Consider the following 23,540-nt stretch of genomic DNA (forward strand, 5'->3'; position numbering starts at 1 on the left):
CTTGCACCTTAAGGGCAGGAGGAACAATCCTGGGGAGCAGTGGGTTACAGCCTGGCTCTGAGGGGGAGCCTCCAAAGTGCAGCCAGAAATCTCCATCTCGCCTCAAAGCGCTTTTCCTCGAGGCCTGGGCTGACCTCTGGGCTGTTCCCCAGGCTGCTGGAGCAGGACAATGCCCCCACTGCTCAGCCTGTCCCACAGAGCCCAGCTTTGTGCCAGCTCCTCGCTCCCCACGCTGCTGCCGGCTCCGAGCCCTCCCTGCTGCCCGTCCCTGCCCGGCTCCCTCTGCTGCCTCAGCACTGGCATTTGGGTCCTCCCCTGCACTGGCAGCAGCCACAAAGGTCGAGTTTAGGAACAATAGCACTGAAAAGCAGCGACTCTTCCTCTGGAAAACGCAGATCAAAGAGCCAGAGTGCCTCAGAAGGGGTTGGGTTGGAAGGGGCCTTCAGGAACATCAATTCCAGCTCCTGCCATGGCAGGGACGCCTCCCACTGCCCCAGTGTCCAGCCTGGCCTTGGGCACTGCCAGGGATCCAGGGGCAGCCCCAGCTGCTCTGGGCACCCTGTGCCAGGGCCTGCCCACCCTGCCAGGAACAATTCCCAATTCCCAGTGCCCCATCCAGCCCTGCCCTGGGTCAGTCTGAAGCCATTCCTGTGCCCTGTCCCCAGCCCTTGGCAATTCTCTCTCTCCACCTTTCCTGCAGATCCTTTCAGGTCCTGAAAGATCCCCCTGAGCTCAGCCCAAAGCTCCTCCTGCCCAGGTGAGCAATGCCAGCTGTGCCAGCCTCTCCTGCCAGCAGAGCTGCTCCATCCCTGGCACCATCCTGGAGCCTCCCTGGGCTCTCTGCAGCCCCTGCCTGTGCCGGGGCAGCTCTGCAGGTGGGCTCTGTGCAGGTGGGGTCTGTGCAGGTGGGGTCTGTGCAGGTGGGGTCTGTGCAGGTGAGGTCTCTGCAGGTGGGGTCTCTGCAGGTGGGGTCTCTGCAGGTGGGGTCTGTGCAGGTGGGGTCTCTGCAGGTGGGGTCCCTGCAGGTGGGGGCTCTGCAGGTGGGGGCTCTGCAGGTGAGGTCTCTGCAGGTGGGGTCTGTGCAGGTGGGGGCTCTGCAGGTGGGGTCTGTGCAGGTGGGGGTCTCTGCAGGTGAGGTCTGTGCAGGTGGGGTCTCTGCAGGTGGGGTCTCACGTGAGCTCGGGGGCACAGGGGCACAATCCCCCCCCTCAGCCTGCTGCCCACTCTGCTCTCTGCTCTCTGCTCCAGGAGGTTGTGCCTGGCTCTGGGGGTCCCACAGGGGGTGGCAGCCAAGGCCAGCCCTGCCCTGCTGCTCACAGGTCCCTGCTGTGCTTTCTCTCTGCCCACGCGTGGATGCAGCAGCACATTTCCTGGAAGATGCTGCAGCAATTAAATCAGCATCGATGGCTGGGAGCTGGGAGTGGCTGGGCCGAGAGCTGGGGCTGTGGGAGCTCTCGGGGGGAGCTGAAAACCGGGGAGAATCAGGGCAGCAGGAGCTCTGGGCGGCTCAGAGGCAGGGCGGCTCTGGCAGCTGGCCAGGCTCCTTGGGCTGCGCCGATGGCAAAGTCCAGCCCCAGGAGCTCCGGCCCTTTGCAGCGGGAGCTGAGGGCAGCCAGCCGGCTCCAGGGCTGTGATTCAGCCCGCTGCAGCGGCGGGGATGCTCTGCCCCTGCTCCGTGCCCGGCGTGGGCCCGGGACGGCGCTGCCCTGCCCGGCGGGCGTGGGGCTCCGCAGACACGAGTCAGCACTTCAGCCGGAGCTCTCCTCCCGGCAGGATCCAGAGCCCCAGGGTGGGGAAAGCACGGGCTGAGCTGTGACACCGGGTGGGGCAGGAGCTGCAGCAGCCCAGGTGCCCTGGCTGTGCCCTGGCTGTGCCCTGGAGCCAGGTGAGAGCTGCTGTGGTGCTCTGCCCTCTGCACAGCCCTGGCAAGGGAAAGGCAGAGGAAGGTTCCTGCTGGGAAAGGCTTGGAGAATCCACCGTGGGATGGTTTTGGGTAGGCTTTTCTTAAATATCTGGTTTATGGGGGAGAAATAAATCACCAGAGTTAAAGCCAAAGCTCAGAGGGACGCTCTTCCCCACACGGCCAGGACTGTTCTGGTGACATTCCTGGTGTGGTCACGCTCAGCTTGGCCACACAGAGCAGCTCCAGCCTGCCTTGGCTTTGTGCTTAAACTGCTCCATTTTCCAAGCTTTGGGGACCCCCCAGGGTCAGATCCAGCCCCAGGACTGAGCAGAGGTTCCTGCTGTTCCTCCAGACCGAGACTGGGAGGTGACATTTCCAAGGAGACAGAGTGAGACTTCAGCCAGAAGTGAACTTCCCTGCAAATTGTGGGCAGGCCCTTTGCTTCCAGCACTGCAAATGAGGCAGATCAATTATTGTGAAACAGAAAGTGGAAATTGCTTTCCTGGCTGCCCTGGCTTTGTTCCAGCCTCTCAGTTTGCTGGAAAACATTCCAGCTGATGTGCTCCACGCAGAGACTCCCTCTGGGATCAAAGGCATCCCACGGCTTGTTTCCATGCAGGTCCCTCCAGCCCACCCCCAGCCTTGCCCACGGTTGTGCTCGTGTTCCTGGAGGGCTGCAGGTGCTGGGCACACCCTGGGAGCAGCCTGGTGACAGTTCTGAGCTGTCCCACGTGCTGGGCTGTGCTCCCTGGGCTCTGCAGGACAGGGACTGTAGGAAGGGATCTTTCCCAACAACTCAGCTTCTTTTCCTGCAGCTGCACAGGCTGGGACTGGCACAGGTTTTCTGATGAAGAAGCAGAGCTGAGAGTGAGCCCTGCCTGGGAGGGAGCCTCTGCCCTGCTCCCACCTCCTGCAGGCAGGAGAAACCTTTCCCAGAGTTATGTCACAGGAGGGACGTGCTGAGGAGAGCTTTCACTTCTTCAAACAGCCGTGTTTTGGACAATTTCCAGAAGAGTTCTGGTGATGAATAAGCACTTTTGCCCTGGAAAACTCTTCCTCCCCCCTCCCTGGAGCAGCACAGTTTCCTAGTTCCAAGGGCCACATTGCCTGAATTCCAGGTGAGCCCCCTCCTCTCCTGTCCCCTCCCCATCCCTCCCTCCCTGGCACAGCCCGTGGGGATCTCCTGGGGGCTGTGGGGCCCTCTGCCAGCTCCACACCATCCTCCCAGTGGGCTTGTCCCTCTGGTCCTGTGGCTGGTGACAGCTGGGGTCACTGAGTGCAGCTTCTCTCATCATCTGGCTGAGGTCACCTTACAGGGAGCTGTGTCTCCTGCTCCTTTCCTTTGGGGCAAACCAGGGTGTCCTGATGGTCACTGAAGCTGTGGGTGCCCCCACAGCAGCAGGACAAACAGCTCCTGCCCAGCTGGGTGTGCATCCATCCCTGTCCATGGGACGTGGGCTGGGGGTGCATCCATCCCTCCATCCATCCACTCATCATCCATCCATCCATCATCCATCCATCCATCCATCCATCCATCCATCCATCCATCCATCCATCCATCATCCATCCATCATCCATCCATCCATGGGATGCTGTGGTGGATCCATCTCTCCCTGGCATGGTCACGGCTCTGGGAGCTCCCAGCCCTCCTGTCCATCCCTGGAGGGTCCCAGTGCCGAGGTCTCCTCCTGAAATGCCATCTCCCCTGACAGGTGGGGGCTGTTTTGCTGCTGTGCCCAGAGCAGGGATTGATCTGGGAGCGGGTTCTGAGCAGAGCAGGAGAAGGGACAGGGCAGGCACTCACCGAGTGGCTCCTCGGCCCTTGCCCTGCTGAGTCCTGCTTTGCTGAAGAGATTTCTGCACCAAACACTCTGCACTCCCACTTTGGACGGACCTGAAAGAAAAAAGGGTGTCTGAAACGGAAGAAAAGGCCCTTGGTGCCTAAACCCCTTTTGAAGGAGGGTCTGGGGTTGTTCTGTCACTGCTGGGGTGGCTCCTCTTCCTTTTGCTTGGCTGTCCCCACGCCCTGGGTGGCTCTGGGGAGAGGCAGAGCAGGTGCCTTTGCTCCGAGACAGGGAGGAACGCCTGGTCTTTGGGAAGGGCTGAATGTTCCACTTGGATACTGTCTTTCTGTGGCTTTTTTGTGGTTTTTCTTTATTGGATCTGATCTGAAGCACAAGACTCAGTTTTGGCCATGGATCCACAGCCAGGCTGTGTCTCAGGAGCTGTCCCTGAGAGCGCCCCTGGGTTTGCTCTGTGTGATGAGCGAGGCTGTCTGGCCCAGCCCCTCAGGGCCACTGGAGCCCCCCGGGTGGTTCAGGATTCCGTGGGGCTCTGGACACATCCCCGAGGGCCAGTGGGTGGCAGGAGCTGCTGCTGGAGTCAGGCTCCACTCAGCCCTCGCTGCTTTTCCTGTTTCCCTTTGGGGCTTTCTGGGCACTTGGCACAGTTTGGGCAGGAATTGGGAACGAGCACTTTGGAAAGGGAGGGAGGGCCGGGGTGGGCTGCACACATCCCTGGAGCCCCCGCTGCAGCCCCTCACCAGTCCCATTCCCAGCTGCACCCAGACAGCTCAGAGAATCCATCCAGTTCGTTTCTCACTCTGGGTTTTGCTCTTGAGCCTCCACAGTTTTCTTGCAGATTCCAACCAACTTGGATAAAATCTTTTTTCCAAGCTTTTTCCCCCCCAAAGTTTCCTCGCATTGAGGGGAACAGAATCTGGGGTCTGAATTCTTTCCTTGCCCAAACAATCAGTTTGATATTGACTCAAGCACAAATATGCTCTCTGCAATCCAAGGTAAAGAGCCACGGAGCCAACGGCTCCTTCCAAGAGCTTTGTGGCGTGGAAATGAAGGAGCAGCCCCCGAGCCCTGCTGACACTCGGGAGCAGCCGCTCCAGTGCCGGCTCTGCCGCTGCTGCACACCAGAGCGGCCACGGGGCTCCTGGCGGCCGGGCACACGAAGGAGCTGACCCTCCCGGGCACACGAAGGAGCTGACCCTCGCTGGCACAGAAATGAGGCGTCAGTGGGAACAAGCGTCCTTCCCTGGGGCCATGGCTCTGTGTCCCCGGTGTCGCCGTGGCTGGTGGCGGCAGGGCTGTGTTTCCGTGCTCGGCTGCTCTCAGAGGCAGCGTTTGCTGTGGCCCTGGCAGCCTCAGCGCGACCTTCTCGCGTTACGGAGCTCCGTGTGCCTGCGAGCTATAAACAGCCCGCGGTGAAACTGCAGCCGCACGGCCCCGGCCCCGGCCCCGGCCCCGGCCCCGGCCCCGGCCCCGGCCCCGCCGCGGGGATGCTCCGGCTCCGGGAGAGGGAGGGCAGCGGGATGCGAGCGACATGGAGGGACTCTGGGTGTGCCACTGCAGGGCCTGTGTGCGACACTGGAGGGACTCTGGGTGTGCCACTGTGTGTGCCATTGCAGGGACTGTGTGTGACACTGGAGGGATTCTGGGTGTGCCACCGGGTGTGACACTGCAGGGACTGTGTGTGACACTGGAGGGACTCTGGGTGTGCCATTGCAGGGACTGTGTGTGACACTGGAGGGACTCTGGGTGTGACACTGCAGGGACTGTGTGCGACACTGGAGGGATTCTGGGTGTGCCACCGGGTGTGCCACTGCAGGGCCTGTGTGTGACACTGGAGGGATTCTGGGTGTGCCACTGCAGGGCCTGTGTGCGACACTGGAGGGACTCTGGGTGTGCCACCATGTGTGCCACTGCAGGGACTGTGTGTGACACTGGAGGGACTCTGGGTGTGCCACCATGTGTGCCACTGCAGGGACTGTGTGTGACACTGGAGGGACTCTGGGTGTGCCACTGTGTGTGCCACTGCAGGGACTGTGTGTGACACTGGAGGGACTCTGGGTGTGCCACTGTGTGTGCCACTGCAGGGACTGTGTGTGACACTGGAGGGACTCTGGGTGTGCCACTGCAGGGACCCTGTGTGTGACACTGGCTCTGGGTGTGCCACCCGTGTGTGGCACGGTGGGGACTCTGTGGGTTTCGAGGTGCCACCCCAGCCAGGCCCTGTGTTTGTGCAGGGCTCTGCCGCACACCCGGGGCTCCCTGGCTGCAGGCCCCGTTCCTGTGGCTCTCAGGGGAGGAAGCTGTTGGACAGCTCAGCCGTGTTTTGGCAGCCCTGCGGTGTCAGCCCCGGCTCTCCTGGCTGTGCTCACGTGGAGCTGGAGCTCCGTCCTGCCCTGCTCAAATCACAACGGGCACAGCCCCAGGGGGGTCCCTTCCCTGATCCCCGTCCTGTTCAAGGCTGCCCAGGCACTTTGGGATCTCCTCCTGTCAGGGAAAAGGGCTTCAGCCCCCCAGGTCTGCCAGAGCAGCATTCCAGAGGAATCCCACCTGTCCCAGCTGCCCCCACCCTGCAGAAATGAGACACCCCAACTTCAATCAGAGTTCCCATCCACAGTGTCCCATCCCATCCCATCCCATCCACAATGTCCTATCCCATCTACAATGTCCTTGCAGCCCTCTTTGGATGCAGCATCTGCCAGAGGGCAGGGCTGGATGGGAGATTGGGAATGAGGAATTGTTCCCTGGCAGGGTGGGCAGCCCTGGCACAGGGTGCCCAGAGCAGCTGGGGCTGCCCCTGGATCCCTGGCAGTGCCCAAGGCCAGGCTGAACACTGGGGCTGGAGCACCTGGGACAGGGGAAGGTGTCCCTGCCATGGCAGGGGTGGCACTGGAGGGGCTCTGAGGCCCCTCCCAACCCAAACCTCTCTGGAATTCCAGGATCTCCTGCGCTCCTGCCCTGCAGCACCAGGGCTGGGGACGACAGGGATGGGGGTGTCACCACACTGGGGGTGACAGGGACCAGGGGTGTCACCGAACCAGGGGTGTCACCACACCAGGAGTGTCACTCCACCCGACTGTCACTGCACCAGGAGTGTCACCACAGGGAGTGTCACCAGTCAGCAGCACTGTCCTGGTGACACAGGAGGGGCTGGGACTCGTGCCCAGACTCTGACTGTCATTGTCCCTCTCAATCACTTGTGCAAGGCTGACAACAACAGATAAGACTGCAATTACTGCTCCCCATTCCGTCTGGGAGAATTCCCTTGGCTGTGGGGCACTGATCCCATGGGTGGCGTGTTCTGGGAGGGTGAGACTGCCACAGTTTGGTTCAGCCATTCAGAATAACATTATTAATTGCAGAAAAATCAGAGCTAGTTAAATGTGACTATCATTCCATTAGAAACTGTTTGAATGAAAATTGTTTGGAGGCAGGTAAAGTACACTCAAGTCAGAAGAAAGCTCACAATCTTTACTTTCTCTCTGTAGGGTTCTTCTTCCCTGCTCATTGAACTGTGGGATTTTTTAAAAGGTGTTTTCAGAGTTGCATAAGGGCTCCACCAGAAAGCCCCAGTGCCATCAGCTGAAATCCCAAGCCCGGGCTCTGCTGAGGCAGGGCTGGGCCTGAGGCCCCTCTGCCATTCCTGGGGGAGCCTGTTCTCCTCCAGGAGCCCCAGGCTGATGCTCTCTGGCATTCCTGGAGCCATCCATCCCCCGCTCTGGAGGCTGGGCTGCTCAGGGCTGCCCTTCCTCTGCTGGGCCTGAGCTGCTCCCCGTGCTGCTGGGCACAGGGCTGACCCTCCCTGCTCCTGCACGGCTCCTGCAGCTTGCCAGGGGCTCACATTTATCCTTCCTCCTGTTCCACTCCAAGGGCGCCTCGGGGATGCCAAGAGCTCTCCTGGAGAAAGCATTTGTTGTTCCTCCTCCTCCTGGGAGCACAGAGCTGCAGCTCAGCTCTGCCTTGGGTGCTGCCTCTGGAACTGCAGGAGGTTTTCTGAGCCCAGCTCCCTGCACTGCCCAGCTCCGTGCTGCTGTCCCGGGCTCCCTGTGCCTGCTGAGCCAGCTGCATCCCTGCTCTTCCTCCTCCTCTTCCTCACCTGGGATTGCTGCTGAGGCTGCCTGACTGCCTCATCTGGGTGCCAGCACATTTGGGCAGGTCCCTGCGCCTTGTCCCTGCTCTGGGGGGTCGGTCACAGCAGGGACAGCTGTGGGTCCCCGAGGGGTGGCCCAGGCATCCCTCAGCCAGGAGCTCTGATGTCCCCACGGAGCCTGCTGGGATCCCCAGCACCATCGCTGGGCACCACTGCTGCAAAAAAAAGAGTTTTTTGTGGTTGGAAAATGGCCTGGGACACACGGGTCAGGAGGGTGGCAGAGCCCTCATGGGAGGGGACAGGACAGGGACAGGGACGGGGATGGGGACAGGGCAGGAACAGGTTATTTTATCCTGAGGAGAAGCAAAGGGGGATGGAATTGCTCTGAACCTTTTTTTTTGTGCCAGCTTTCAGGAATAAGAAGTTGGAAAAACACTTTGTGTCTTTGCTGCTTACCTGTGGCACAGCATTTTAACTCAGCACATAAAAGATGGGTGGGAGTGTTGTGGGGATGAGTAGATGGGAGTATCTCAGATATTAAGGCCACTAAAAAATTATTCTCAGGATGACTTTCCGTATGAACCAGCAGGTTAATTGAACCTGAGCCATGCAGTAGAAATGTGCTGAGTCCAACAATATTTTACAGCAGAAGAAAAAAAAAAGTGGAAATATTTTGTTTGGACAGTATAGAAACTCCAGTAGAAGCAGAGTGTTTCTGTTCCGTCATTAAGTTAATTTCACGTCGTGTGGAGTGTGAATTTCCAGGTTGTTGTGTTTCTAGATCGGGTCACTCCTCACACAGGCAGCGACTCCGGAAGGGCTCAGCAGGGACAGGATCGTGGACAGAGGCACTGCAGTGAAACCCTGCAATGGCCCCGAGCTGCTCCTGCAGGAAATGTTCTTCCTTGGCAAACGCGGGGTTCCAGCTCTCCGCGCAGAACCAGGATCGATGTCTCCCTTCACGGCAGGATTTCCTCGGCCGTGGAAGCTGCGGCTGCCAGCCGGGATGGTGTCTGCGTTAATCATTCCCTGGAGGCAGATGGAGCAGGAGATAACTGAGGGAAGCTGGATGACGCCCCTGCCCTGAGCCATTCACACCCCGGGCTCCTCCCAGGACTGCCGTGGTTGCGATCCCTGCTCCAGGAGCGACAAGGCCATGAGAACTTTTCTGATCATTCCATGACAAACTTGTGTTCACCTTGAAAAAACAGCAGCAGCACCTTCCCAAAAAGCTTTCAAGGAGGAAAACAACTTTCTGTTTCTAATAAGGGCCTCCAGCATCAGCTGAGCAGGCTTTATTTTCATTTTTCTTCTCCACAAAAGTTTCCATTGTGTCCAAAAGCCATTTTCTGTCAAAAAGGGTTTTGATGGAAAATATTTTACTAAATCTGTTTGCAACTGATTCAGAGTTGTGCCAAGACAGAGGGAAGGAGTGAGGCCCCTGGAGCTGCTCCTCGGCACATCAGAGGGAGTATCCCAGACCCCAGGGCCCCCTGGGGGTGTTTGGGTGGTCCTGGTGGGGCTGGGCTCATCCCAGCCTCTGGTAAATGTTAAACCAACAAATAAATCTGCTTGGCTCAGCAGCCAGGGCTGAGCCTTGGAGCTGGGGCGAAGCTTTTAAAAATCATCAGGAGTATTTTCTTTAAAGGAAGGAAGGATCTTAATTCCAGCATTCCAACCCAAAATAGACGTCCCTAAGAATAGCCCTTCCCCATGGCAGGGCAGGATGCTGCCAGCAGGAAAAGGGGACGGGGAAACCAGGGGTGCTGTCCCTGGACAGGCTGGGACTGGGAAGGGATGGGGAGCTGGGACTGGGAAGGGATGGGGTGCTGGGACAGGGAGGGGATGGGGTGTTGGGATTGGGACAGGATGGGGTGCTGGGATTGGGGAGGGATGGGGTGCAGGCACTGGGAAAGGATGGGGTGCTGGCACTGGGAAAGGATGGAGTGTTGGGATTGGGGAGGGATGGGGTGCTGGGATTGGGGAGGGATGGGGTGCAGGCACTGGGAAAGGATGGGGTGCTGGCACTGGGAAAGGATGGGGTTCAGCTTTGACTGGGGGATTGGAGCACCCAGCCCCACAGGGGTGGCTCAGAGCTGCTCCCTGGGCCAGGGGCTCGTGGGCAGGAGCAGTGGGGCCGTGCTCCAGGCAGGGAGGGGGTGCCCCAGCCAGGCTCTGTGTCTGTGCCCATGGAGAGAAGCAAAGGCATCCCCTGGGAGTGGTGGGGCTGGGCAGCGTGGCCTCGCTTCCAGGAGGAGTTCCCCTGGATCAGGAGCTGCCAGAGGCATTGCTCTGGCCAGGGGAGACTCTCATTCCCATCTCTTCCAGTCTGAAAAGAGCAGTGCTGGAGTAGCCCAGGCTCCATGGAGTTCCACAAGAGTCCAGAGGGAGGGTCTGCATTCCCACCCCTTCTCCCTACAAAGTGCAGTTTTGCACCATTGGAACATTTTGACTTGGATGTTCCCCTTCTGGGGTCACTCTTCTGTGCAGGTGGGAGCTTCAGAGAGGAGTCCTGGTTTGAGAGATGATTTTCTCAAACAGCTTCGTGGCCCTCGAGTTGTGACTTTAAGAAAACCCCGAATTTCCATGGAAGTCCAATGAAACAATGAAACCTGACAGCACAGGCAGCTCCTTCACCCCATTTCCTTCCTGGAAGGGCTGGCAGTGCAATTGCAATTTCCCAAGTCATAAACACCCTCAGAAGCCGGGAGCTCAGCATCTCCTGGAGGTTCCAGCTGCACCTCCCCAGTTCCTGCAGCTTGTACCTGCTCCTGGGACATCCCTCCCAGAGCCTCTGGGAGCTTTTCTGTGCAACTCCGGTGTCCCATTGGACTGAGCTTCCCCACAAATCCCTCTCTGGGGTGGCACTGGATGGGCTTTCAGGTCCCTTCCAAACCATTCCATGATTCCAGAACTGTTGGTGATTGCAGATGAGCAGGGCAGGGAGATCATGAAATAATTTCTCTGAGAAGTGTGGGGAAATGCAGATTTCCTGGTGTGCTTTTCCTGTTTTTGTGATATATTGCAAGTGTCTTCTGGTCATTATTTGCTTGGCGGTCTTTATCTGGTTTTATCTGCTCTCATTGTTCCACGTGCAGTCAGGCTGGGTTGTTTTGCTCTGTCCAGCTGGTGGCTGAAGGTGCACCATGTTCCAGGCCCCTTGCCCACCCCAGGCTCCTCTGTGAGAGGAATTTTGGGGTGCAGGGCCCCCCTTGCCCCGGCCCGTGGGGGCACTGGCAGAGTGGGAGCTCCTCACCCCCTGTCAGCCTGGGGCCAGGTGTCTGTGCCCTGGGTTATCAAAGGCAAAACCTGGGAAGGAGCCACAGGAGAGAAAGGAAAACTGAGAGCTGGGGATGCAGGTGAGAATCCCAGCTCAAACCTCGGAATTGGAGCAAACCTCTGTGAAGGAGAGCCCTGAATGATTGTCATCCTTTCCTGCCAGCCAGAGTGACATCCATCCCTCCAAACCATGCCAGAATTCACCTTCTCCTGCAGGCAGCTCGGGATACAATCACAAAACATCATTCACCTAAACTCCTTGAAACTATTTGTCACTTCCAGGGGAAGAAGCCCATGGCCTCACCCCTGCTTGCCGTTCCATGTGCTCAGCCTGGCTGAGTGGACACGGGCTCCAGGGATAAAAATGTCGTGTAACACGAGAGAAAGTATCAGCAGCACATTTATGTAATGAAATGCTAACGATCCCTCCCGGGGCAGGAGAGGAGCTCTCCTCCTGCTGCAGTGCCACGGGGAGGCACAGAACAGCCCTGGCAGGGGGAGGAAAGGGCTTTTCTTGGGAAATGTGATCTGCCTTTTCTAGCAAAACCCCTGACAGAGGATGCCAAGTCATTCACAGGATCTGATCTGATTGCAGCTGACTGAATTACATTTCAGCTGGGCACGGGAATGGTTCCCTTTGTTTTGGAGGATAAACATCCTCCCTGCTCCTGGGCTGGAGCTCGGGCTGGGCTGGGGAGCAGAGCCAGCCCCGTTTCCCCACTCCATAGAGGATCCAGCCCTGGGAGGGGCTGCACGGACCATTCTGGGGCTGCAGTGCTCCCAGGGCAGCTGGGGTTAATGTGGGATTGTTGCAGCTCCTGCATCCATGGTCCTGCAGCCAGGACTCGGGGGCACTCCTGCAGCAAAGGCTCCTCTCTGGTCACGTCCTGAGTGGCACCAAAAGGACGTGGGACGTGCCCAGCTTGTGCCAGGGGACAGTGCAGGGCACAGCCCCCTCCCCAAAGGGCCCTGCCTGGGGAAGGGTGTTGGGATGGGGGCAGCACCTTGGCAGTGCTCAAGGGGAGCTGGAAAGTGAGGAGGTTTGGGGTTGAGACTAGAGGATTTTTCCCTTCCAACCTAAACCATTCTGTGATATTTATTTATTTATTTATTTATTTATTTATTTATTTATTTATTTTAAAAGCAATTTCCATGAATGCTGGTTTGTTTTTTTCCAGATGATCTTGCTGGGCCCTTCCACACCAGGGCTGTGTTCAGCCCTCACTGTTTCCTGAGGGGCAGGAGCTGAGGTTGTTCCTGTCAGCTCTGCAGACGTTTTGATCCTTTTGCTGTCTGTGGAGTCACAGCCTGAGTACGATGACAGGGAAAAAAATTACAGTAACTCTGCCTCCCTTTTCCAATGCAAGCCCTTTGCCAGAGCAATAAAAAACTTTAAACAATGGCCAGTCATGACATAAACCAGCCCTGGAGCTGTCTGCCAAAATTCACCTCAAGAAAAGAGGTCCAGAAATAAACAGCAACCTATAAAAAGCCCCACAGACTTAGAGAGAGTCCTCTCAGTGTGTTAATTGCTTTCACATCTGGCTCTGAAATGAGGAGTGTGTAAGGCAAGGAGAGGCCACCAATAACTCACTTTAGCTGAGCACTGAAGCATGTGTGGAGCATCAATCACCAGAGCCATCCACTTCTACAGGGCCCTCAGATGTGGGGCTCACTTGTAAATTTTGTGTTTAAACTGCCCTGAAATAATGGGGCTGATGTGAATAAACAGCACAGGGTTAAGCACTTTCACAGGTGGGATGTTTCAGGGTAAATGCAGAGACCGCGTTCATTTCCCCTTTCCCCCCCATCAGTTTTTGGAGCAGTTTGGACTCTTGGGAAGAAGCCAGCCCCAGGGTGGGTGCAAGGTGGGCTGCAGCGAGGTGGGACACACCGAGGAAAGAGCTGGGGATGCTCCCACCGTGGTTTTGGGTGTGCCAAGGGGTGGCCCCAGGCTGGGACCTCGAGAGCGCTCCCGTGGGATGGGGGCAGAGCTCTGGTGGATCCTGCACCCCCTGCTCGGGGCTCCTGTCCCCTCTGGGGCCAAGGTCTGCCCCTCGGGGGCTCAGGGGGCTCCTCCTGCCCCCACAGCTGCTGGATGGAGCAGCTGGGGGCTCTGGGCTGTGAGAGCCCCGTGCTTGGCTGCAGGGCAGGGCACACCTTCCCCACTGCCCCCAGGGCAGGCAGCTGAGCCCCCCCAGCCCAGAGGGACTGAAGAGGCTGCGGGAGGCTCTCCCTGAACCCAGGGTTTGATTTCTGGTGGTTCCTGGGCACTGCTGAGAGCGTCACCAGTAAATGATGACGTTTTCTGAGGCCACCACTGCTCTAATTACAGGAGTGATCCCAGGCTTAACCTTGGGGATGAGCAGAGCCTGCCCTGAGCCTCTGTGGTTTGGTGGTTGTGACTCATCACGAGAGCTTGGGGAGGGATTTGTGATGATTTATTCATGCCACATTTATTGTTTGGAAAGCTCAGTCAAATGCTGCTCTGGTTGGACTGAATCATTCAGCTGCCACTCTACTTTTGGTTTAGTTTTGATCTCTTTATTGCTTTCTCCTAAGAGCCTCATGTTCAGAGGTGAAAATCATCTCAGGGAATCATGGAATGGTTTGGGCTGGGAGGAGACCTAAAGCCCCTCTCACCCCACCCCTGCCATGGGCAGGGACACCTCCCCCGTGCCCCGGGGTGCTCCCAGCCCCGTCCAGCCCAGGCCACGCTGGGTTCTGTGGTTCTGTGGCTCTGTGAATGAGCAGCTGATCCCTTTCAGGCAGGTGCAGCATTCCTGGGAGCCAGAGGAATACTCCAACGTGAGGGAAGGAGGGCCTGGGCTGTGCTGGGGACGTGCAGGCTCACAGGGCTGCTATAAAGGATCTGCAGCTGGGTATTTTCAGCAGGGCAGCTTCTGACCCAGGGTAATGCTGTATTAATAGACAGCAGAATGCAGAGCTGTGACACAGAGATTGACAGCTCTTGGCAGGAGATTTTGTACTCAGGTATCTAAATGTATCCCTTGAAATTCCAGTTTGGCCAGCCTGGGCTGCTGTGCTGAGAACTGGCACCTCTGCTTCCCATCAGCTTCCTGGGCCCAGCCTGGTTTTCTTCTTTTATTCTGAGCTGGGCTGGTCGAGGCTTCAGCACAAGCTGTGTCCTCACGTGTCCACCCAAACTGGATGTGCCCCAGCACAACTGGGTGGGGACAGGGTGTAATTTTAGTGATGTTGCAGCTGTTGGAGTTGTAGTCAGAATTAAGGAACCAGGTTTAATTACCCGAATAAATGGTGGTGGTGTAAACAGCCTGTCTAATTCCCTGGGGTACTCAGGGATCTGGGATTCCGGGATCACAGACTGTGCACTTGAGAGTCACTTGTGGTATTTGACTGTTACCTGTGCCAATTCTTCTCCTTGCAGCTTTTAGGATGTGTGAGAGGAGCTCTAGGTTGGATTTGGGGAAAGGTTCTTCCCCCAGAGGGTGCTGGCACTGCCCAGGCTCCCCAGGGATGGGCACAGCCCCGAGGCTGCCAGAGCTCCAGGAGCCTTTGGGCAGGGTGGGATTGTTGGGGGTCTGGGCAGTGCCAGGGGTCCCCAGGGATCCTTGTGGGTCCCTCCCAGCTCGGGGCATTCTGTGATTGTGGTGGGACAAAGCCTGGCCCCCCGTGATGTCCCCACTGTCCCTGGGCTGCCCCGGCAGGTCCTGCCCGGCTGCACAGAGCACCCCTGGGCCATTTACAACGTTATCAAATGATTATTGCCTAATTTAGCAAATGCTTCCAGAGCCCTGGGGTTGCCTCCCACAATCCGTGGTGTCCCTGGCCGGGCAGTGATTCATCTGAACAGAATTAGCCACGGGCAGGGCGTGAGAGCGGGGCTGGAGCTGGGCTGCTCCCAGGGCGGGTGGGTGTCCTGCTGGGGACAGGGCTTGGCAGGCCCTCGGTGCAAGCATTCATCTCCTTGCTGCAGAAAAACCAGCTGATGGCCTGAATGGTTTGTTCCAGGGTGATGGAGCCGATTCCTGCCCCGGCTGAGGCAGGACGTGTGTTTGAAGTGAAATGAAGATGTGCAGCACTTTGTGTCCACCAAGCACTTTGGGTTCCATTTTCTGCAAGAGGCAGAGCTGCCCCAGGGAGCCAGCTCAGGAGGGGATGGCCAGGGGTCACCAGGACCTGGGACACCCCAGTCTGCAGCTGCAGGAGTTGGGGGAATCATGAGAAACTGACGCTCTGAGAGGGCAGAAGCACCAGCCTGGGTCCTCAATGAGCCGTGGACGCAGCTGGGAAATGAAGAAAATGAGAATATCCCTCTGGAGAAGGTGAGAGGAGGAAGCTGCCCCAGCAGAGCTGGGTGGTGTTCCCAGAAGCTGGACAGAGACCCCCCGGGCGAGCTGGGGTGCCTGGGCTCACCCCAGCATCCTTCCCAGCCCCTCCTGTCCCTGCTCCCGGGCCAAGCCAGCCTTTGCTGGGCCGTTCCAGGGCGGGTCAATGGCCAGGACGGGTCACAGAGCCCGGCCAGCGTCACAGACCCACCCAGAACACGGCCCTGGCCACGGAACCCCCGTCCATGGCAACGGGCCCCCAGAGGCGGGCAGTGCCAGCGCCACCCCAGCAGCCAGTGATGAGCAGCAGCCCCCCCGGGCGCCCCCAGGCCTGAGCCCGCCGAGGGGGAGCTGTGCTCACCGAGGGAGGCCCCGCACGGCCGGTACTGTCCCCAGCCCCAACCCCCAGCCCGGCTGTGCCCGTGCCCACGGCTGCTGGCACCTCTCATCCTGGCCTGGCTTGTCCCAAGGGGCGTGCAAGGGTGTTCGTTTCAGCTGGAAATGCTGGAAAAGCAATCCAGTCCATTCCCAAGGTTTTTTCTCTCTCAAACACTTGTGTGTCGGCGTCTAAAGGGGAAGGATTTGTTTGCAGGGTGGGAGCCAGGGAGAGCATCCCCCACTGCCCAAGTGCTGCTCCCCGGGTAAATAAGTGGCACAGAGGCAGGGCATGGCAGTGGCCTGTCCCCAGCAGGGACAAAGGGCTGCAGTGACTGGTTTGTGGGAGCAGCACACGCAGGGGCTTTCTTGGAGCTCAGCACAGACCTCTCCTCCTCGGTTCTGCCAAGGTGACTCGGAGCCAGTCCCCCCTGGGAAAGCTTTTGTGCTGAATTTGGGGGTGTGAGTGTCCCACAGCCCATCCCAAAGCCTTTGGCCAGGCTGGGTCCTGGCATGAGACTTGCTGGCCTGGGTTGGAAGGGACCATCCCTGCCATGGCAGGGACACCTCCCACTGTCACAGGTGCTCCCAGCCCCAGTGTCCAACCTGGCCTTGGGCACTGCCAGGGATCCAGGGGCAGCCCCAGCTGCTCTGGGCACCCTGTGCCAGGGCCTGCCCACCCTGCCAGGGGAGGTCATTAGATTGACAGGGAAAATGAAGGAATAATGGGAAATTAGGAATTAAGAGATAAGGAAAACAAAGGTATAGGATCTGTCATCCTCCTAAGCTGCCATGATTTGTCTCTCTCCTCATTTCAAGACCTGACACAAGATACCAACAGCAAAGTTGGTCTCAAATCCCTCCCTATCCAAATGCCTGGGACGCTGTCAGAGGGGATTTGCATTCAGGAGATTTAGGGGCTCTGTGGGTGCCCTGGGCAGGGCTGGTCCCATCACAAGTCGGGCATTGCTGTAAGAGGTCCCACAAGGACAGGAACCTTCTGAGCGAGGTTTTCCTCTGTCCCCTTTGCGCAGGACCCGCACCAGCAGCATTCCAGGATGGAACTCTATGGCTATCCCTTGAAAGCCAAGTTTAACCAGCCACGGCCACCACCTCCCAAGGTCCTGCCAGCGACCAGCGTGGCGGCCGGCTACAAGAACCGCATTCCCTATCACCCCGAGAGCTTCAGCATGCCATGGATGCCCAACTCCTACTACAAAGCAGCTACCCTCAACCCCACCTTGTCTCCCCTCACCGAAAGCTTCCCAGGGCTTCCCCCCACCAAGATAATTCCTTTTATTTCCGAGAGACCCAGCGGGGTCTTCACCCGGCACACGCTGGACGACTGGCACAGGTCCAACATGACCAACTACAAGGAGTCGGAGACCACGCGGCACAACGCGGAGCGCCTGCGCGCCGACCTCACGCGCACCATCAAGGACGTGTACCAGCAGGCCAAGAGGACCCAAGGGGAGAGCACCAAGAACCTGGGAGAGCGCATCAATGACATCGAGTACTGGAAGTCCGAGCTCTGCATCGAGCTGGACGCCATGATCAGGGAGACCAACTCCCTGATGGACATGCAGAAACGGCTGGAGAGAGCCTTGGCCGACACCGAGGGCCCCTTCCAGGTAGGGACCCGGCAAGCCCAGCCCAAACATCTGCAGCCGCTCAAACCTCTCATAAAGTCCATCCCAGCCCTGTAACGTTGGAAAGGTTTCAAGAAGAGCCCATTAGTTGAGTCAGTGATAAACAAATCCCCTGCATCTGCCGCATCCTCCTCCAGCACATGCTGAGCACATCGCTGCAGTGTTTGTTTAAGCAGATATTTCTATATCCCAAATCCTGGCTTGGGACACAAAAGCCCATGTCTTACTACGAGGCTCTGGGGAGGTCCACACCGGGCCTGACACGGGTCCCTGCACTCTGCTGTGGTGGCTGGGGACACGAGGGCTCCGTCCCTTCTGTTCCGTGCTATTGTGGCACTCGGCTGTTGTCAGCTAACCCTGCTGCCTCGGGCAGCTTTCCCCAGGCTGCCGTCCTGTGCACACCTACACTTTCCTTTCTTGCATCCCCTGACACGGGCACAGTCCCTGCAGGGAGCCCTGTCCCTGCAGCCAGCGCTGATGCCCCCACTTGTCCCTACCAGGTCGCTCACAAGTGTTTGCTCAATCGGGAGAAGAGGATGGGCATCGACCTGGTCAACGACGATGTGGAGAAACAGCTTGTCACAGTGAGTTTGCAACGCCCATCCTGTGACCGAGCTAGTTCTACCTAAACTCCCCTGAACAAGTCTGGCAGCCCTGTTCCCTCACTGGCTCTTCAGCGCTGCTGAGGTGCCGAATTCTTCAACCCCCCCAACCTGTTGGGGAGGGGTTGGTGTTCCCACCCAGCACATGTCCGTGGGACAGGAGGAAGAGCTGGAAAGGAGACGGGTTTGTGTGGCTTATCAGGGTCCTCCGACCCTCTTTGGGGAGCCTGTGAGATGGTCCTGCCTTTCTGAGCCCTGCCTGCACAGCTCTCTCTTTGTTTGTGCGATCTGTCTGTCCCTGGAGCACATTCTGTATATTACACACGCACACACAGAGGGCAGGGTGTGCCCGACAGCTTGTCTGCTTTCCCCAGCTATATTAGTGGGGCTAATAAAAGATATTAGCTACACTCGCCCAGCTCTGCTTTGCTCAGGGCAGAGTGGCTGCAGCAGGACTGTCACTGCATGCTCAGGCAATGGATTTAACAGAAATCATAAAAACCTGCACTCCTGCCTGCCTTTATCTAAGCTGCTTTAAATCATGAATTAAAAGCAAGCATGGCACAGCAAATGGGATCCTAATGCAGGGTACAGCAAAATATAATCACTGCAAAAGCCTCGCAAGACTGGGAAGGAAATTGCCTTCCCCTGGGCCTGTGAAGCCACTGCTCTCTTAAAAGATCTTCTGTTATGAGTCAGGCCCTGCAAAATTAAAATATTAGTTTGAAGGTCGTGAGGGTTTAGGAAAATTATCAGAGCTGGTATCGCCATAATGCCATTTGGGTTTTTAATGTTTGGGATGCATTTAGGGTGTGCTTTCAGCTGGCTCCTGCATTCAGGAGGGATTGAAAACCTCTGGGTTTGGAGCACTGATCACCTGTCCCTGGAAACCTTCATGGGTGCAACAGGCTCGTGCTGGACCAAGGAGCTGAGAGCAGCACGAGCCTTCCCCCAGGGGAGCTGCACCCTGCCTAGAGCTGAAAACCCCTAAAACTGAAAACCCCCGAACCGGGTTTACACCAAAGTCCTCTTGTCCCATATGGGTGGGATTTCTTGTGGGGAGGAAAATGCCCCGGGACTGGGGATGGGGATGTGTGGCACTGCTGGCCCCAGGCACCACTGTGCCTGTTCATTCAGGTCAGGATGCAGCCCTGTCTCCCTGTAATGGAGAGCAGCCCTGGCCATTGATGTCAAGAGGAAGAAACTTGGGAACCCACCCTGAAAGTGATTTCAGAGGCCCTGGCTGTGACCACAGCCCCCTCCTGTCCCCTCCCTGGCCTTGGCTGGCTCAGCTGCACAGGGTGCCCTGGGGCTGGTTCAGGTGGATGCCCTGGGGCTGGCACAGATGGGTGCCCTGGGGCGGGGGCTGGCACAGGTGGGTGCCCTGGGGCTGGCACAGGTGGGTGCCCTGGGACTGGGGTCCCCTCCTGCCCCTTGCTGTGGGGGAAGGGGAATTCCTGCTGTGTGTCCCCAGGGCAGGAGTGCCCAGGATGTCTGAGCACGATGCTGATGGGGCTGTTCTGCCTTTGCCCAGGAAATCAAGATCATCAGGTCCTGCCGGGAGAGGCTGCAGCAGTGCCTGGACACGGTGAATGCCCAGATCATGTAAGGAGGGCTGGGGGCCCTTGCTGCAGGGCTGGTGTGTGTTTGCAGCTGTTCCCTTAGCAGATCCCTGCGGGTTCAGTCCCTGCAGGCTCTGGGGGAGGCAGGCAGGGATGCTCGGGGAGCACAGAGGGGCTGAGGGAGCAGGATGGGCACAGAACCATCCCACGGCTCCATTCTGACTGAGGCTGCTGTTTGTGTGCTCCAGGTGCAACAAGGAGGCCCGGCAGGAGCTGGAGAAGGACCTGACCGACAAGCAGCTGGGCCACCACATCGACAACAAGTGCTACCAGATGAAGAACACCTCCAGAGGCATCCACTTCTTCAAGGGCGTGGAGAGGATTGATGCCACGTGAGCTCTGGGGCCTGGCAGGCACAGAGCAGGGAGCTGGGGCTGCCCAGCCCTCTCTGGGGGCACATCCATCCCTCCTGGAGACACCACCCCGAGGGGTGCTTTGCCTCTGGGCTCTCCAGGGGGAGAAGAACCCTCTGCTCTCAGCTGGATGCTGAACAGCCAGCGGGCAAAAGCGAGCCCGACCTAATTAAACATTAGATCAGGGCTCAGAGCTCAGCCTGCAAACGAATTCAGCCCGGCACCTCTGCACAGCTCATTAAGTTCGTGCATGTTTTCAGAGATATCTCAGTGCTTGCTTGAGTGCTCCTCACTGATGGGAAGTCTGGGGGCTCACCCCTGTATGGAGAGGGCCTGGCAGGGAGCTGAAATGACCCAGAAAATCAAGAAATGAGAGCGTGGTCCTGGGACAGGGTTCTGCTGCTTTTGGGCGCCAGGAATTCAGCTTTGGCTTTGCAGTTAATGAACAGTGACCTAACACAGCAGTCACAGAGAGATGCCCAAGTGGCAAAGGGGCTGAGAGAATAAATCTGCTCACACAAACCCGTGAAGTTTATGGAGAGGTAGAGATTGAGACAATTTTTCTAGTAGTTTGAATAATTATTCACAGTAGAGCTCAGACATATTTAGACAGGCAAATAGATTGCAAAGGATCGAGGCTGAAATCCAGAGGGGAGTAAAATGTGCCGAGAATCAGCAGGTTTTAAATGGAGCTTATGTGGTATTTAAGTCTTTTGTTGACCTTTTTCTGGACTACTGCACAGGCAGGAACTTCATCCCAAATGCACAGACATGGAATGGAGTGGGATCTAAAGCTCGTGTGGTTTAGTGGGAGACTGAGATGGGCTGTGAGCAAAAGGAATTGACTGAGCCAGGACCCTCTGTCCTTGTGAGGCTGGGAATTCCTTGGCACTTAATGCCTCGAAGGTGCAAATAGGGCTCAGATTGGAATCTCTGTTTTTTATGGGAGAATCTTTTGTTTGTCTGAACTTTCACAAATTGTCTTTGTGGGCGTTTGATAAACGTCATCAAACAAGCGGGGTCCGGCCCTCATTTGATAAATATCATCAAACCCCCCAGGTCCAGACGTTTCAGTTCCCTGTAGTTAAATTCACAGCACAGATTTCCTTGCCTCAGTCTGCAGCAGGATTGCCACGGGCTGTGCTCTCCCCGCAGGGTCTCGGTGCCCGAGACGTGGGCCAGGTTCACGGACAACAACATCTTCCGCTCGCAGAGCGCGCGCGCGGCCTCGGCCAAGCTGCGCGCCAGCACCGAGAGCCTCCTGATGGGCACGGCCGACGAGATGTGGCGCCAGTTCAGCAAGGTCAACGACGCCTTCACCAGCCGCATCACCGAGATCGCCAACGCCAAGAGCAAGATCCAGACACACCTGGCCAAGGTACCGGCCCCGCCCTCCCCAGGCCTGGCCCGTGTCCCTGGGCTGCCTGCCCTGCTCTGCCGGTGGGAGGGGGACAGCGGTGATGGGCCCTGCCTCGGAGCTGTGGGACTTGTGGGAAGCTTCCTGGAATTTGCAGCACTAGGGGCTGATGGTACGTCCTTAAATTAGGAGCCCTTAAGACCTTTCCCTGATGGATGATCCATTCTTGCAAGCAGCAGTTTTGGGAAGCTGGTAATTCAATAGATCCATAGCCGCTCCTAAACCATCTCTGCTCCTAACTCTCCTCTCATGTGGCAGTGAGAGCAAAGAGATTTTCCCTGAAAACTCTGCTGGATCTGGGCCTTGATGTGGCAGAGTAACAGTGGCCTGAGCCCAGGGGCTGTTAATTGAACTTGGGTTTTTTCCCTGCACCAGCAGGAGAGAAGGGAATAATGTGATCACTTGAGAAGATATCTTTTCACTGATTCCTCTGTTTGTTTCACCCCAGACACGGCAGGAAATCTTCCAGCTCGAGACCAAGATCCAAGTCATCCAGAAGACCATAAGGGACAAAGAGGTTCAGCTGAAGGTGGCCCAGACCCGGCTGGATGAGCGCTCGAGGAGACCCAACGTGGAGCTGTGCCGGGACGCCGCCCAGATCCGGTGAGGCCGGGCTGCCAGGGCCCCGGGGACACTCAGGAGCATCCCTGCATGACAAAATGGCTTTTTCCCTAAATATTCCTTCCATAAGTGCCCTGGTCAAACCTAAAGCACTGAGCAGGTGTCCCAGCCCTTGGTCAAACCTAAAGCACTGAGCAGGTGTCCCAGTCCTTCTCTCCTGCCTCATCCAGGTGGCTGCTTGTGCTCAGTTTTGGAGGACAAACCTCTTGCTTTCCCTGCTGTGGCCCTCCAGCACCCTAAGGGGGCTTAGGAGAAGGAGGGAGAGGGGCTTTTATACAGACAAAGAGTGACAGGGCAAGAGACAGTGCTTTTACCTCAGAGATGGCAGGGACAGATGGGATACTGGGAAAGAATTCCTCTCTGAGACGGTGGGCAGGCCCTGGCACAGGTGCCCAGAGCAGCTGGGGCTGCCCCTGGATCCCTGGCAGTGCCCAAGGCCAGGCTGGACAGGGCTGGGAGCACCTGGGACAGTGGGAGGTGTCCCTGCCATGGCAGGGGTGGCACTGGATGGGCTGTGAGGTCCTTTCCAATCCAAACCACTCTGGGATTCTGGTCCATGATTCTGTGATTCTGCTCTCTGACAGGCTGAGATTGAGAGTGCTGAGCCCCTTCGTTTTGGGTAGCTCCAAGGAAGGGTGCACATGTCCTTCCCTTGCTGGGCACACTGGAAATCCTTTCAAGGACTTTGGGACTGTGCCCCAGGGAGTGCCCAGCAGCAGCCCTGGGAGGCACCCAAAGCTCACAGCTCCTCCTGTGAGCAAAGTTCCCTTTTCAAAGTGGTTTAAACCCAGCCCCAGAATTGGTTCAGCATCTCACACACTGCAGGTTTTTCCATCCTCCACTTGTTCCACGTTCCCTTTTAGCCTCTCCCGGTGTCCCGTCCTGCTGTGTGTGTCTCCTGTGCAGAACCCTGCATGGGGAAATCCAGGAGGGTGAACCAACAAAGCCACAAACCCAAAGAGAAATGGGAAACCACAGCTGCTCATCCCTGTTCTGGTGGCACGAGCTGCTCTGGCAGACGTGGCTGAGCATATCCAGAGCTTTGGAACAAACTTCTCCACTCCTCCCCGTGGAGGCTGGGAGGAGCTCTGCCCTTGGCTCTCCCATACCAGGGCACGGGGGTGGGAATCACCTGAGTGTGCTGTGGGGGAGCCCTGCGCCCAGGGGGCCCGTCTGGGGGGACACCCTCCCACGGGGGCTCTGACGGGGCCCCGCTGTCCTCCAGCCTTGTCCAAGAGGTGAACGAGATCAACGAGACGCTGCGGAACCTGCACCAGTGCCTGCGCGCCTCCGAGGACATGCTGCAGATGCTGGTGCGCTCCAAGGGGGTCCTGGAGCACGACCTGGTGGTCAAGAACAACTCGCTGTTCATCGACCAGGAGCGCTGCATGGGCATGCGCAAGAGCTACCCCAGCACCGTGCAGATCCTGGGCTACGTCTCGGCGGGGCTCACCTGAGCGCCCGGAGCTGGGCACCGTCTCGGCAGGGCTCACCTGAGCGCCCCGCGCCCACGGCAGGAC

The 23,540-nt window shown here is 57.8% G+C and overlaps 1 protein-coding gene across 1 annotated transcript; it reads left to right on the top strand.

Moving 5' to 3' along the window:
• Window positions 1-15,547: 15,547 nt before the first annotated feature.
• Window positions 15,548-23,477, top strand: TEKT3 (tektin 3; the record flags this gene model as incomplete). Its single annotated transcript, XM_084218799.1, has 10 exons — window positions 15,548-15,764; window positions 16,576-16,601; window positions 16,791-17,387; window positions 17,906-17,989; window positions 18,150-18,236; window positions 19,542-19,612; window positions 19,818-19,961; window positions 21,138-21,360; window positions 21,848-22,002; window positions 23,246-23,477. 10 exons carry the CDS (start codon window positions 15,548-15,550, stop codon window positions 23,475-23,477), a joined length of 1,836 nt encoding a protein of 611 aa, XP_084074925.1.
• Window positions 23,478-23,540: the final 63 nt, after the last annotated feature.

This window comes from Fringilla coelebs (assembly GCF_963513975.1).
Source record: "Fringilla coelebs genome assembly, chromosome: 19".
Classification (NCBI taxonomy): domain Eukaryota; kingdom Metazoa; phylum Chordata; class Aves; order Passeriformes; family Fringillidae; genus Fringilla; species Fringilla coelebs.